The sequence below is a fragment of the Venustampulla echinocandica genome (genome assembly GCF_003357145.1).
Source record: "Venustampulla echinocandica strain BP 5553 chromosome Unknown scaffold_7, whole genome shotgun sequence".
In the NCBI taxonomy this organism is placed as follows: Eukaryota; Fungi; Ascomycota; class Leotiomycetes; order Helotiales; family Pleuroascaceae; genus Venustampulla; species Venustampulla echinocandica.
Window position 1 is genome coordinate 1,040,344 of NW_022474212.1, and position 16,602 is coordinate 1,056,945.

Sequence of the window (16,602 nt, forward strand, 5' to 3'; positions counted from 1 at the left end):
CACAGCATACGGAGTAATATCTGTGCTCAAGGGGATATGAGTCTATCGCGCTGCAATAAAGATGTACCGAGGGCTCAGTGACTCGAGGACGGCTCGTGCGACTCTCAGCAGTCGACACCATTTCCAAGAGTTGTGCTCATATTACAAGACTATGCAAGCAGTGGGAGATAAAGAGGTTAGATGGAGATGCTGTGGCTGTTGCCCTTGATGAAGAGTGCCGTCGTACAATGCCCTTCATAAAGTGGGAGATCTAGTTGACTAGTGTTAACGGTCTCGGGAGACATAGCACTAGCTATTCGTCTTTGAGGACCCTTCCACTCCTGGTTTAACTTGCCATAGAAGCACCGCGCGATGCGAGTTCTATATAGCCAAGAATTTTTCACATTTTGGCCTTTCTCTGGAAGCCTTGTACATATCACACGATCTCCAAACCCTACAACTCAAGACATTGATATCAGGATACGACTTGTGCCATGTCTCCTCAGCAGATGATGGAACTTGGCATATCCTCATCTCGCAGAATGCACATTCCCGAGCGCTGTGGGACGTGGTTCTCAGTGCCGGTGAACAGAGTATGGCCTAGCTTCAGTGCCGGAGTACAGTGTACTCTCAAGGAACATAGTACAGCTTAAACAAGTGCTGTCCCGATCATCGCGGTCTATTGCATTCTCGAATTGCTATTCCCAAGGCCGTTGAGGTTGGGCTAACTCTTTTCTGCATTTAAGTCTCTTGAACCCAGAGACGTTTGCCCATTGTCTCCAGCAAGCCTATACACGTGGTGGTGAGTAGATTTTAGCCACTCTAGACAATTAGTCTGACTTTGCTGTGAAGCCATAAGCCGGCAACGATACACGAAGTAATCAGTGGCGCTGGTCTCTTTGTGGGGAACCAAGCAATTATCGATGTCGAGCAACCTCAAATCTCACGACGATTTCGGCCGATCCTTTTGCACAACAGGTTACTTGTACCTCGTTTCAGAGCCACGACATCCAGATCGCAGATCATTTATCGGAAACTCATATACACCATCAGAAATCGAAGGTCCCCCTTCCTTCAAGGGCTCGTGAAGCTCGTATAGTATCTTCTGCTAGCCAGCACTCGCACCTCAATGACGGATGAGCTAACTCCACTCTACGTGCAGAGGTCCTAGCTTGCCATGGAAAACACCCCACGGCCATTAGTATATTCTCAATCTAATAATGCCCCTCCATCTTAGGATACGGGACGACATTGGATTGTCAAGTGTTCGTGTTTCGAGTCCAGCAGTGCTCGCGGCTTGCTGCCTTTTGTCTCTTGATATTAATCCGAGCTGTCCACCCACCATTTGCGACCATGTCTGATTTGAATGGATGAATATCACCAGCCACCATCCACAAGGCTACCGACTTGTTCGGGCTCCACAACACGGCAGTCATAATTAATTTTATGGCCGAGGATAGCTCTGTGTCAAGGCGCTTATTGATGCCAGTTACCAAATCAAGTACTGTTGTACTCTGGTGCGGCCTGAAACACACGTACCCTTTCGGAATCAGGCGGCATGCGGCTGGCTGGAAACCGTTGAGAGTTGAATTCTTTGCTCGAAGTCTGTCTGACATGCTGGCTAGGATTGTTATGCTGCCCGACAAACAAGACTCTAGGTAGGACAATCAATATATTTCCACGTGGCGCAATGCTGATGTTATTTTGCCGAGCGTCCCAAATGCTTCGGTGCAGTTCAGTTCCAGGATAATCTGTGCTACAGCAATTGATGTTGTAAATTGACGTTGGAGTTGTTGTAACTATGGTAATGCACGTCTCCTCTGCTTGCGGAGACAAGTCGTCGCCCACATATAGTGTTCACATTTTGGTCCTTGGTGTTGGGGTGCTACTCGGAAATATTTCTGAAAACCTCCCACGACAATCAGCTTTATTGTGATGGTCTACTTAGAGAAGCCCTGTCGGGACAGTTCCATTCCGACTGACAGCACACATCAGGGTGTACAGATAGTCACAATGCTTTACAAAAGTGCTGAAGCCGTTTCGGGATTGTGGGTTGGCAAATGAGATTCCTGTGTTCCACTACTCTTGAGTATCATTTGCTAGTCTGAAGGGCTCACGTCGGCCAACGAGTAGCTTTGACTGGTCACCTCCCCATCTCAGCCCGCAGCATATTTCGGCTCGCAGAGTTCCGTTTCCCGAGACCTCAGTTTCTATGTCAACATATATCAGTCGGGGTACTTGTCAGTTCGTCCGCTTGATATGTTGCCCTTACATTCGTCATCAATGCTCAAGTGAGCTTCCCCTGGTCTGCAATACTGGATCAGGGGTATAAACTGGAAGACTTTATTTCCCGTTAGAGAGAAACCCGATACGTTGTTTGCATTGCCGGCTGTCTTTCTTGCTAGCCCCATGAGATGATTGCAACAGGCTGCGCGGCCCCTAGCTAGCCAATATGCATTGCTTTCTCACCAGGTCAACACCCAACGGCCCACTCCTTCAGCCTCACGCCAAGCTAGAATTCTATTCTCCCTCCCGCAACCTCCACCCCAGGGGGTGGCATTAAACCCCAAGTCTATCTGCATATAGGAGCAGTACAGGCATGGGATTTGCTGGAAACCGCCGGTTCCTACGCCTACCCCCCTCCTATAACAAACGAAGCGTGGGTCCCGTTTTTGAGGCTACCAAATGTGGGCTAGATGTATCCTGGATGTGGCGTCTCGTGATAGCTGTAGCAAATTCTTCGAGGAATCTTCTTTTCGTTCCGACCAGCAGATGTGGCTACGTGTATAGATACACAGCATGATCACGCTGGGGCTGACATCTTGTTCAGTCATCGACATGAGATCCGCAAATGCTTCACGCTTGTATCTCAACGTGCAATGCCATCCTAGGCTTCGTCATTAAAGACATGGGGGGAAATGTTGCACTACCTTATTAACCGCCCTTGCTTCATTCAAGACGTTGAATCAAGTTCTGATACCGCATTGACTTTATTCAATGACAAATGGCGAGTGACGAGTGTCAGCATTATGTGCGGTAGGACATCGTCGACTGCGCTACCGTTGAGCCGTTCGTAATCTGATCCGGGGTTGGCAGTCACTACATTTATTGCAGACACGAATCCAGCGGATCATTTCGGAAGAAAGTGGCGAGCTCTTATCATCTCTTCCCCGGGCTTCAGAACTGATTTGCACCCGTCATTGGGCAAAATATACATTGTTTCCGGGCTTTTCCTACTGGAGGGGGCTCTCGAGAGTAGTTAGCTCTCCCGAGCCCCATTTGCTGCAACTCCGTCTGAACGTTCCCAATTCCCAGATCTCCATTCATAGTTTATGTCCATGAAAGTATATATACGTTGGGGCTAATCGCCAAGACACCAATCTCGGATCTTACCTCGTCAGATTCGCCTTTGAAACCTTCTCTATTTGTAAATATCTTTGCTGAAGTTAGTACCCAATGGTGACAGCTTCATTCTGCTGTCGCTACCGCCTTTTCTCTACGCTTTCCGCGGCGTGATAACCGTACCAGCGACATTACACTTCTAGCTCAAGTCTCTCTTCCATCCGTTAATACATCCACAAGCACATTATTCCATCATACCCGACAGGGTGTTCCAAGCTCCCCCAAGGACATACTCAAGATGTTCCGTTCCATCCTCCTTCTTGCGCTTCAAGTGGCTGCTACCTCCGCATCTACCGTCGTTTATAACTGGAATATTGAGTGGGCTACAGCTGCACCTGATGGCTTCCACCGTCCAGTTATCTCTGTCAATGGCCAATGGCCTTGTCCGGCAATCGAGGTCAACATAGGCAGTCGAGTAATCCTCAACGTCGTTAACAGACTCCAAAATGAGACGACAGCTGTCCATTTCCATGGGCTCTTCCAGACTGGCTCAAGTCAAATGGATGGACCGGCAAGGGTGGCCCAATGTCCTATCTCTCCAGGATCTTGTGAGCTGAACCTTGATATCGTATAGTATAATAGCTGACCATAACTGCAGCCTTCACATACAATTTTACGGTAGGCATAATCCATACCATTTCTTAACGGGGAATTACAAATCTGATGACACATGTAGATCAACCAACCAGGGACATATTGGTACCATGCCCATATTGGAGCACAGTATATTGGTTAGTTCTATTCCAATTTGTAGCGTTCACTTTAACTAAGTATATAGATGGCTTCCGAGGGCCGATCATAGTTCATGACCCTAAGGCACCCTATTCAGGGCAATTTGATGAAGAGGCAAGTTGTGCTTGTATACATATCTGACATCCATACTGACATAAACTCTAGCGTGTCTTGACCGTGGAGGATTGGTACCACGAGCAGGCGCCGCTCCTGCTCGAATATTATCAGTCACCCCTTAATGAGGATCTTCACGGGGGCGCCGAACCCGTTCCAAATGCAACTCTCATCAATGGTGCTCAAAATATCCAGTTCCCAATTACACCTGGTCGTACATATCTTTTCCGCATAATCAACATCGGCTCTTTTGCTGCCCAGTTCGTTCAATTTGAAGAGCATGACATGACCATTGTTGAGATGGATGGTGTATATACGAAGCCATACAAGGTATCTCAGTTGTTTCTCACTGCCGCCCAACGATACACTGTCCTTGTCAAGGCTAAACCAACCAACTCTCGAAATTTCGCCATAGTTGTTTCAATGCCCTTGGGTATGTTTGCTCCCAGTGTTATTCCATCGAAGCTTAACAACAATGTAAGTCCCACTCCATATTGAACTGCCGGGAGACCTAATGTCCTCCAGGCAACTGCATACCTCGTATATGACAATGCAAAGTCACTTCCAGAGCCATTTATGATGACCTATCAGGATAGTGCTCCAGATGACCTTGTTTTTGCTCCTTATGATCCGCAACCACTATTAGATCCTGTGACAGTCCCGTAAGCTTTCATGTTCTTATATTTTATCTACTTCCAAACTCATACCCTCGAAGTATTACTTTCACTATCTCGTTCGGTCCCAACAACCAGAATCAGAACCGGGCATACTTCAACAACATCAGCTTTACCCCTCAAAAAGTAAGTTGTTAATAGCCCCCCTCTCATACCATATAGTACCAACCCGAGCCTAGGTCCCGACCCTTTATACCGCCCTCTCTGCGCCTCCGGACATAGTCAACGATCCCAAGATCTACGGCCCAAACTCCAACCCATACGTCCTCCCGTACGGCGCTATCGTCCAACTCACCGTCATCAACACCGACAGCGGCCCCCACCCCTTCCACCTCCACTCCCATGATTTCCAAGTCCTAGCCCGCTCACCCCCTGGAGTCGATGGCACCACACTAGTCATACCATCCAGCTTCCCAGGAGGGGCTCCAATGCGGAGAGACACAATCCTCATCTACGGCGGCGGTGCTGCAATCCTCCGCTTCAAGGTCGACAACCCGGGCATCTCACTCTTCCACTGCCACATAGAATGGCACGTTGAAGCCGGACTTACGGCGACTTTCATCGAGGCCCCGACTCAGCTGCAGCAACTGGGTTTGGTCATTCCACGGAATCATAAGGAGACCTGTTATAAGTTAGGGATCCCTATGAGTGGGAATGCGGCAGGAAATACGGATGATTGGACGGATTTGAGGGGTGCTAATACGGAGCCGCCTCTGCAGAATTGGGGGTTAGTTCTATATTTTCTCCTTCCTAACTCCTTTCTTCCTTACGTCCTACCTCCTTATCTCCTACCCGCTTTGTCTACTCTTATATTTTCTACCTTCAACCCTCCTTAACTCCCAAACCCATACCCCGCTAATCATTGTGCAATTATAGTGCACTCGTCATGCGCCCAAGGAAACGCCAACTGGCAAGACGCCACTTCTGAGCCCCATTTGCGCTCCTTCCTTTTCTATTTTATTTCTACGTTTCAGGATGAAGGAAGAAGATCCTTGTTTAGGCATTTCTGCATAGGTGCATGTGCATAGGGAGGGGGGGGTTAGAACCCAGGCGGTCGACATGTTGGGTTGTTGAGATGGCTTAGTTTAATCTCATAATACGTAAGGCGGCCGCTGGAATTCGATGGATGGGTTATGTCTATGATGTTATCTATCACCCCTAAGACTTTACTTTCCTTCAAACCCACTTGTCTATCTAAGCTACTTAGGGAGCAAAACTCGAGTTTTAAGCACAGTTTATTCCAACACGACGTTCTCCAAATCTCTCATCCTAATCAGCAGATTCACTCACCAAGCTCGAACCCGGCCCTATAAATTTAGCTTTCTTCACATTGGAGCCGTCCAGAGAAAGAAAGGATGCTCAGAACTACCCAACTCGGCAGAGACGGGAATATTCAGACGAATCACCTTTCCATCTACTTCCTCATCAGCCAACCCATGCTCAGGGGCAATATGCCCCCTGTTTATGGCAAGCATAGCTAACCACGGTTATGCAAGCTTATGTAGCTTCATGATTGTCATTAAAAGGGGCACAAAGCTTGTTTCATATCAGAGTTGTACTTTGTCACTCCATACTACGGAAATTAAGTGTCTGTCTGTGGTATATATATGCAACCCGAATAGATATAAGACGGATAGACTAGCAACAAACTAAGGTGGCTATCTATACGCTATTAGTATGTGTGTTTTTACACCCTACTTCAATAGAACCCTCTAACCGCTTCCCCCGCTTTGTCGTACTCCCCATTCCCATTGCCATTCCCATCCCTGCTACTAACTTCTTTTAAAAACAAGAGTGTTTTCCACCCCCTTTCCTTAACAAATCTCCAAAATAAGAAGAAATCAAGATATCAGAACCATAGAAATACCGAACTATATAAAGAAGTAAACAATACCTGGTATCCATTCCCCTAATTTCCCCCTCATGCTTGATAGATTGCAGATTTTGGTTTAATTCAAAGACACCAGCTGGATTATAAATCATTATTTCTTGTTTTTTTCCCCTACCCATATCTTTGGAAACACTTGACGCATCATGCATTTACCAGCTTAACCAACTTTCCATTTTCCTTTTTACGGTGTCCCTTTTCAAAGATCCGGAGCGATATCCCTCGATATTTATCCTTAGACCTCAAATTCAGTGTCTTTCCCTCAACCCCTATCCCATCCATTCCTTCTCCACCGATCCAGACCCTTCCCTACCATCCTTTCGACTACTCTAACCCCATTCCTCCAACTCCTCCCTCCCTCCCCCTCCCGCCATCCCCAACCCATCTCTACAACGTGATAGTAAGCCCAAACTCCGTCAAGTCCGGGATCACCACCTCTCCCGGGATCAAAACACCATGATCAATAACATCCTCACAACTATCCGAATACGCATTAAAACACCTAGTCAACGCCCTGTCCTTCCTCCAAGTATCCCTCGTCCCATATTTCGCGTTAATTTTCGTTTCGCATTGGATTTCGACCTGGTAGGCGTTTGCGCAGCAGGCGGTTGTTATGGTTTCGCTGCATGCGTGCGAGAGCGTTGCGAAGATGGGGAGGAGAGAGATGATGATGGGGATTAGTGATGGCATTTTGGAGGAGGAGGGGAGGAAATGTGGTGCGGTGTTGTTGGTTTCGGAGGAGGGATGTTGGGTTTAGAGAGAGGGGCGAGTGGGTAGGTGAGTGAGTAGGTGTGATATTGGATCCCTATACTAATTATTAGCAATGAAGGCATTTATTATATATAAGGAATGTATGTATATATACCTTGCATCAATGATATATACCTTGGTACCTTCCTTTCATAAAACTCTTCCACTGCAAAAATGTTTCTTTAAAGTCCTCAAGTGTGACAAATCTTGCTTTCAGACCTAGAGAAAAGGGGGAATGCTCCGTGTGGGTGATGCTCGCGGAGTATATATATATATATAGGTAGGTATATATTCATGTATAGATGGCGTTCCATTCTGTATTCGCCAAATGCGTTCCCAGGATTAGCCTTAATGCGGGAGATCACCGTTGCCCAGCCGATCGGCTGTGCCCACCCTGGCGATTGTGGGGTAAAATGGCCCTAAATTGATTCTACTATACCACATATGCGGCAATTAGGTAGACAGATTTCCTCAGTTTCGCTCATTCTTGGACATATGAAGAGGGAGGTGCCAGGAACGCCGCTTGGCGTTGTCGATCTGGACCAGTCGTGGGAGCTCTTGGTATTTCTAGAACATAGTGAGGGTCTATACAACTGCAACCATCGTACCCCATACTTTCAAGATACTTTTCTTGATGGGTTTTGCTCCCGGAATCTTCGCGTGAGGCAAATTCCGTGATTAATTAAAGACGGCCTGGATGGACCGATCCATTGATCCGAACACGGAGGATCTCGACAACAACCGTGAGCAGCAACGTTGCACGTTCCAATGAATCAAGAGAGAGGTTTCCCACAAGTCATGAGCACGTTACCATCGATGGAGCATATTTAATATCCACTGATGGAACATTTCGGAATAGACCTGTGACGATCCCAAAAACGGGTTGTGGGTGGTGCTGGTGCAACATCAACTCCAAAAAGCGCATTTCCGTTCTAGATGCATTCTCGATATACTCATCTGTTGAAGGTGCAAGCAATCCCATCCCTATTTCTCTCGGGATGAATTCCTGGAAGAGTTCATAGGCTTTTCTCTGGGCTGGGAACATCATGCGGTAAAGCAGCTGCCGTGGTTTGCGAGCCATGCAAGTCAAGAGTTGCGCGACATTGACAGCGAGCTCAAGGAGTTCTTGCAGCTTCCTGCTATGACACGAGCGAAGAGACTGGTGACGGATGAATGAAAAAAAATTATCACCTAAGTCTCGGTTGAGAACTTGAAGGAATGGCCGCAGAAACGAGCGCTTGGCAATGGCCAGAGTCGAATATCGATACCAGCTTGGTGATCTGAACCTCTGGTTTTGAGTACAAGTGTAGCTCATAAGATGCGCGCTGTTACGTTGTAGCTCAAATCAGATGTTGAAATGCCCTATTAGAGTTTTATTGAAGCCGGTTAGTTGAAGGCAGAACAAAATGGACCAGTTGCAACAAAGTTGTTTTCTTGTTGCCGTGCTGTCTGATGAGTTGTCGGGTTTCTCGCCCACAGACCAATGAACTGGATTGTCCGTTCTCCTTCTCTGACGAGATATCTCGAGCGTTGCCCAAGAATGGGGCATACGGAGAGGTAGACAAGTGACTAGAGTCGATTCCGTGTCCTTTCAAACAGAAGTGATTGCATACAATCATCGTCGTCCACAATGGATATTGTCAGATCATCTCTAGCAATAATCATTCCACTGCTAAAAGGTCTTAATGACGCATTCTTCACGGAGAATCAGGAAGCTTGATGGTATTAACATCCACAAGGTGTTTACCGGCTCGAGCCGCTAGTTCGATGGACCTTGATGGTAAGGGGTTTTGGCTTCCGTGGAGACCGTTGAGTTTGACCCACACTGCATAAATCCCCCGGAATTTCCGGCGCCTCGTAGCTAGTGTAGCCATGCGGCGAAATGGGAGCCGGATATGTTGTGAATATCAAATATGTAAGAAACCCTTTCTTTTGAAGTAATGACCCTAACTCTGCTCCCGGAACGCAGGTGAAGCACCGTGACGTAGTTCGTCCGCTGCAAGGTACCTGCTTGTTGGAACCCCTGGGGTTCCTGATTTCATCGTATCGACCTTGTATATGGATGTGTGTGTGGGTATGTATCAAAGTCGCACGTATGAAGTATCAAGTATCAAGTATCACTCTCCATGCCGGCCAGCCCAAGAGTCATGCCGGCCATGGTGGTGTTGTCCTCGATGTATTCGTACCGTGACCGTCCAGGAACCAGGAACTAAAGAAACAGACAGGAGATGCTGTAGGTCGCCGCCGCCTCTGTCAGCCTGCTGTCCGACTCTTTATGCTCTCACGATGCCGGTTCTGCGTACTGCATGCCGTAGGCGTAAAGGTGGTTGGTGGCTTGCCACTATTTACAGACTGCAGTGCAACCCCACGAGGTCAGTTGACGGAAAAGGGCCGCGACCATAGCGCGCCGAGCTCTTTGTTCTGCCAACCGGCCAGGCTTCCATCGTCCCATCGTCCCAAGACAGCTGTAGGCTCGAGTGGCACTGGGCCGAGCATACCGTACATCAGACTGATCAGCAGGCCGGGTTGGCTGGCGGGCCATTTCGATTGGGAGTACGGGTGTACCTGCATCATACCGAAGATGGGGGCCCTGGGAGTGATGGAAGTCTCGAATACTGCGCATTGGAGAAGGTGGAGCTTGGGAAACTGGGCTCTGCATGGCAGCATTAGCATTAGGGTTGGAATTAACCTGGGCAAGAGCAAAAGCAAAAGCAAAAGCAAAAGCGTGAGTCTGGGTACGGGTGTGTCAGTGAGTATTCGGTGATGCTGAGCGTGCCGAGCTTACTCTCCTCACCACCTATTATAGGAGACATGATATGCGGTATGCGCAGGACTAACGAAAGCGCTGAAGAGCTAACGAACCTAAAGAGGCGAAGAACTAGTAACTGCAGCAGCCAGGCACGGAATCATGCACTTGGTAGTGCTTGATGGCGTCTTGGGTTCTTTGGTATAGAGCGCATCCGTCGATACCGTAGACACTTTGAACTGCCGTCATCTTCGGGCGAAAGCTGGCCCGCGGTCGAGCCGTCGCTAAGCAGGAGTATATGAAGTCCCCGTGGGCTTGTCTGGCTGTAGAATAGGCGCTGTAGATGCTATAGATACTATGGTAGTTACCGTAGCTGGTACTGCCTGGCTGGGTAGGTAGTTAGGAGGTACTCTGGCTGTACTCATATACGGTGTAGGAGGTAAGGTACCAAGGTACTATCAGGTACCGCTCCAATAACCTCTGGCACTCTGCCGGTACTACTACCTACAGTGACCTACCAAGGTACAGTACCTACTTGGGCACTGTAGCTGAGACATCTCGCCACCGCCACCGCCACTGCCCGAACCCCCGACCTGGCAGCGTCAGCGTCAACGTCAACGTCAACACTCAGCGCCAGCGCCAGCTACGGTGCTTATTCAGTGCTGTCCCAAGCCTAGAGCCAGGCGTTGAGAGCCTGGAGCGCCTAGAGCCCCCACTAGAAGCACTGCAGCTGCACCGCATTCAGGGCCGATGGCCTGCCTACGGAGTACCTGACCGCTCTCTACTCGAGTCGCCCCAGGCTACCTTACAGGCTGCTCCAGGCTGTCCCGGGCTGTGAACGGGCTGTTCCAGGATGCGCTACAGGCCCCGCACCCACCATAACACCCACTAATCTGCGACACACCAACACCCTAACGACGCCCTAACTTCACACATCGCCCTACAGCGCCTTTACAGCACCATCACTACCTAGCTATCCCCCTAACCACCCCCTAACCACTCCCTACAACCCCTTAATAACCCACTCCCTACCACCTACATACCACCAACTCTCTATCAGTAATCCGGTCTCCATCGCCCAGCATAAGCCTCCGCCGTCATCCTCGTTCCACCCCTCCAACCTGCGTCCTGCGTCCTGCGTCCCGGTTCCTGTCCTGTCCTGTCTCCAATTCCCGATCCTCGATCTCCATCTCGCTCTCTCGCTCTCTCGCGCTCTTCTCTCTTCTCCTTTCTCTTTATTCTCCCTTGATCCTCCTCAGGCACCGTCCTGCCTGCCCTGCATTAGCAACCTCTTGCCATCCGCCGTCGCCGCCGCTATCATCATCATCATCATTTATCGCCGTCGTCACCACCACCACCACCACAACCACCCTCATCGCCCATCACCGTCGTAGTCGCCACCCGTCTTCACCAACTCCGTCATCAACATAATAGGCCCCCCATACCAAACCTATACCAATACCACTCCCAAACCAGCACCAAATTCAGTTCGCAGATGGTCAGCACAACTTGGGAAGGAGGCACAAGGGACAGCTACAACCACAGCTTCAAGCTACACTCACAGCTACAGTTACAGCTACAGGTACAGCTACAACTCGAGCAACATCTACATCCGAGCTTCGTCGCCCGCCTCGACATTGATATTTCCAGTTCCGCCGTCCGTTATCCGTCGAGACGATCCCCCCTCCCCCGCCTCGTCTTATCCGTCGCACACTGATAGCGGCTATCGGGAATCCAGGAACACCTATATCGATCCTATATCAAGCCTATACCGACACCAAATATCGATATCAACCTCCCATATCTATATAGGTATCCGAATAAACCACCTTCTCCTGCCTCCCTAACGCCAGACCCAGTGCGACTCCATTGCGCCCAGGCGGTATCGCGCACCCCTTCAGCAACGGACGAGCTGAGAGCTGCATTGCATTGCGGCTCAACCTCCCCCTCGTGTACCTGATCCGGCTTACGGCACCCCAGCCCCAACTCCAACTCCAACCGCCGTCTATCGATCTCGTTGTCTCGTCGCCGGTCTTGTCTTGATGGGTTGATCTGGAGAAAGGAACACCGTCTCCCCCCGATTCCTCGTCCCCCATCCCAACCTCTCTTCGATCATACCACGCCGACCGCTTGCAGAACCTCTGCAGTCCCCCCGCCAGCCCCGCGACCGAGTGGAATTACCCAGCCTCCTCCTGGCTTAAACCTGTCCTCGGTCCCGACCCTCATTCTCCTCCTCCTCCTCCTCCTCCTCCACAATGGCGACCTTTAGTCCCGTCAATACCAACCTCGCGCCAAACCATCTCCCTCGCAATGGCGACGAGCCAGCGCCCACAACTCCCCGCCCAAACACGGCGCCGGATATACAGCCCTCCTCGGTCCATCGCGACGACGCAGTCACCCCCACACGAGCCACTTTTGCCGCCCTAGCCGCCCAACGACCCCTTCCAGCATCGCCCTTTCCATCCGCAATCACCATACCCGAGAAGGACGAGACGAGTCAGCAGAATCTACATCGAGGGAACTCGCAGTATTCGGCCAAGTCCAGAGAGTCCGAGGATGTCGAAATGGCTGGCGACTCGGAAGAAGGAGAGGAGGCGTCCGATGACGAGAGCGTCGTGAACGCAGACGGGAGCAAGTCGTCGAAGAAGAAGAAATCGCAGAGATTCTATTGCACCGACTATCCCCCATGCAGCTTGAGCTTCACCCGTAGTGAGCATCTGGCGAGGCACATTCGGTAAGCTAGCTAGATGGTCCCGTCACCGATGCTTTCACGTCCCAGACTAACTTGGCGCAGGAAACACACTGGCGAGCGCCCGTTCCAATGTCACTGCTCACGCCGCTTCTCGCGTCTCGATAACCTCCGCCAGCATGCCCAGACCGTCCACCTGAATGAAGAGATCCCACAAGACTCGCTGGCGGCGACGGGCACAAGGTTCCAGCGACAGGTTCGAACGGATCGAGTCCGGCCCCCGGGGAGTCGGGCGAGAGCATCCACCACCAGCAGCCAAACAAGTCAAGGGAGAGGGCACACGCGGAATTCCTTATCGGCGTCCAGCATTGGGTCGGTTGCCTCCGCATATAGCCAGAGAGAGGAGGTCCGGAGACGACCCCCGCCGTTGGTTATGGCGGGCGAGCCTCGAGCGAGGTTCTCGCAAGAGATATATCGCGCCGAGAGTCCATCAAGCCAGTTCCAATACCGTCCTCACTCACCGGGCGGCTTCAGCACCCCAACCTCAGCCACCTTTTCAACGGGCCAGAATAGCCCCCGCTGGGGCGGGCCGTCTGGTCTTGGATCGCCCATGTCCACCCACTCCCGAACCGCAAGCCTCTACGCGGGGCATCGCACCCCTGGGCGAAGGTTATCGGTGCCATCGGCGGGCAATCCTTTTCAATCCCCCCATAGCAGTTCATTTGCCCCGGGTCTCCTGTCGCCGCTGAACTCGAGCAACATGGGCTCGTTCTCCCCATCAGGCAGCATGGTGGCAAGTCCTACGGTCTCATCGAGCGGGTCCATGTGGTCTCGCCGCGAATCGATATCGGGTGCCGCAGATGAGGCATGGAGACGGCGAACCTGGCATCCTGACACTTCCTCGGGATTCACCAGTCGGTTGCAGGTTATGACCACCCCCAATAGTTATTCGGACGGGCCGCACCCGCAGCCTCCCGTAGTTCCAAGCAACGGTCCGGCGCTCCCGCAACCTATGCGGCTTCCCGGGATCGAAAGCTTCGTTACCCTCCCCCAGTCGGGCCCCCCACGGCCAACTACCCCAGTGCGCCGACAACCAAGTCCGATGATGATAGATACTACCCCAAGTCGTCCCCCTCCTCGGACTGACCCCTATCAAAATGAGAGACCCAGCAGTCAATACTCAGATACGGGCATCAACAGACACCTCAACCGGCTCGATATTACCCAAGGCCCAGCACCCCCCGATACCGCAAGTTCATGGGCATCGGAAGCGAATCGGGCCGTGCAAGCACAAGCCGAACAGGCGCGTGCCCAGCCAGCTGTTCGATTTGAAGAATCGCCTTATTCAGCCCAGGCACAGAGGAGTGGTTCATGGAGCCAACATGTCAGTGCCCCTCCAATCACGCCCAAGTCAAGCAAACGTCACGGATGGTATCATGGGCCGGTGACTGTTCAGAACGGCGCCCCTGTTCAACGGACGTCCCCCGCCAATTCGAGTAGCCCTGAAGGTGGAATACCAGAGACGCCAAGCAGCTCACAAGTGGGAGAGCTCAATCCGAGCATTGTACACTCAAATGGTTGGGTGGAAACCCAAAACGGCAAAAGGGTCGCTGGGCAACAAGATACCCAGCCACCCCAACATGACAACTACCCACCCTATCCTCGTCCGAATGGCATGGATGCGGCTTACACTTATTCCCCGGTTGGAAATCGGGGGCCGGTGCAACAAGAACACCAAGTACCTAAATCAACAGATAGCAACATGCGCCGTCTAGAGGCGCTAGTTGCAGTGGCTACCAGCGAGGAGAATGTCACAGCTCCGATATACTGAGCCCCCTCCCAATCCCCCCTTTTCGGGAGGAAACAAGATGTTTTCTTCTATGTCTATGTGTACGGATCGGATTGTATATACACCATCCTTCACCCACCTTCATATGATACCCGCGTCGTTTTTTTATAGCACGCCACGACTGTTACGAAGAAAGAAAGAACACGAACACTCATGAGACGCAAGTTCGCGAAACTTGCGGTGGGCCCAGCGTCCTGCATTGGATCCGGTGTTGAAATATTATTATTATTTATTACACAACTCTTGTTGGATTCAATTCTGTGTTATATGATTATTATTTGCTGCATGATGATTTTCTTTTTTTTTTGCATAACCTCAGCACTGCACTCGTTATCTTGGCATGAGGTCAGACTTTCCGGAATTTGTTTTCCTGGGGGGACAACATGGGACAGGTATTTTTCTTTTTACCTTGGCGATGAGGAAAGACGGTAGGAGCGGATTTGCTGCTTTGGTATTTATGTACCTTATACCCACGCGATCGTTTTTTGTGACTGGATATATATTGGGATGGCATGGGATGGGAGGGCGGCTACGGATGGGTATCATGGTCATTTTGGGATTTTTAGCATAGGTCTAATGCAACAGCTTTGCTCTCTTCGTTTCTAGTGTTGGGGCGATATGTTTTAGTGTGAAAGGCGAGTGTGAGTTAGTTGGACCTTGCTATGTGCTAATTAATTCCATCGAAGCTATCACTCTAGGCCTGGAGATATCACAATAGCCTCGAGACAAGCTCGTTACGCGGCCATCCATGATCGAGTACGTAGTACGTACCTTAGGTACCTAGCTACTTCGTACGCTCTTCTAGTTTCGCTTAGCTAGTCCGGGCAGAGTGCCTCGTTTGCAGTGTTGCCGCTTGGCAACTGTCATGAGGGTTTAGGCTTCGTATTTTTGATTTACTATCCAGGTATAGTTCTACGCCTGGTAGCTCACTCACATGCCTTCTTCTTCTTCTAATATGATACTGAAAAACGTCGCCGAAGTTGTGCCCTTAAAAACACGGGTCGGGTGACGTTAGAGGCTGTGCGTATGGCGCATTCTTGGGCGACTTTGGTGTAAAACTCTTTTCGCCAGTGTTATAAGGTCTAACGGCTATTACCTAGATATAAATCTGATATCGTATAAATATCTTACTAGAATTGAGGTATTCAAGTCACGCGAATATCTCATTAGAATTGAGGTGTTCAAGCTATATGAATATCTCACTAAAAGTAAGGTATTCAAGCTGTATGAATATCTTACTAGAATTTGTGTAAATATCTAACCGAAATTAAGATATTTACGCTATCTATTGTCTGGGTAAGGTTCGTATATATTTGCTATCGTTACTTAGCTTCTTTCTTTAAAGGTCTTCTACCCTTATAGTGTGGTAATATAGTAACGATAACAGTTTTTGATTTAAACCAAGAGTCCAAATCGATCTCGAACTCCTTAATCTTATCTACTATGATTTCTAGTTCCCTACTGTATCATCAAGGTTTCAAAGCCTCTTGCTAGATTTATCTAGGGCATAGCCCATTGCCTTGAATTCCGTATTGTCTACTAGTTTAGCACTTCTAAGGGAAGTAGTAACGAGCTTTAGACATCAAGGTTTGGCCCTCTCCTAGTCAAGGTCCTTCCCCCCCCCTGGCTCAACCTACAACGATTTCCTAGATATTTGAGATACACTCGCAAGCAGTTTGTATCACATTATTGTGTAATTCTGAGATATCATCCGTGCAGGTAAAACTATTTGGCTTAGGGGTTTGGAAGATTGCAGAATTGGAATTTATTGAGGCGTGT

At 49.9% G+C, this 16,602-nt stretch overlaps 2 protein-coding genes across 2 annotated transcripts; both read left to right on the plus strand.

Annotated features, from left to right (window-relative positions):
- Positions 1-3,619: 3,619 nt before the first annotated feature.
- Positions 3,620-5,829, plus strand: BP5553_08273 (Multicopper oxidase; the record flags this gene model as incomplete). The annotated part of the gene is made up of 9 exons (XM_032016896.1): positions 3,620-3,929; positions 3,980-3,999; positions 4,058-4,112; positions 4,160-4,182; positions 4,279-4,704; positions 4,753-4,889; positions 4,943-5,027; positions 5,081-5,628; positions 5,778-5,829. 9 exons carry the CDS (start codon positions 3,620-3,622, stop codon positions 5,827-5,829), a joined length of 1,656 nt encoding a protein of 551 aa, XP_031867187.1.
- Positions 5,830-12,540: 6,711 nt separating this feature from the next.
- BP5553_08274 (C2H2 and C2HC zinc finger) lies at positions 12,541-14,805 on the plus strand (the record flags this gene model as incomplete). Its single annotated transcript, XM_032016897.1, has 2 exons — positions 12,541-13,019; positions 13,080-14,805. 2 exons carry the CDS (start codon positions 12,541-12,543, stop codon positions 14,803-14,805), a joined length of 2,205 nt encoding a protein of 734 aa, XP_031867188.1.
- Between the last annotated feature and the right edge of the window lie 1,797 nt (positions 14,806-16,602).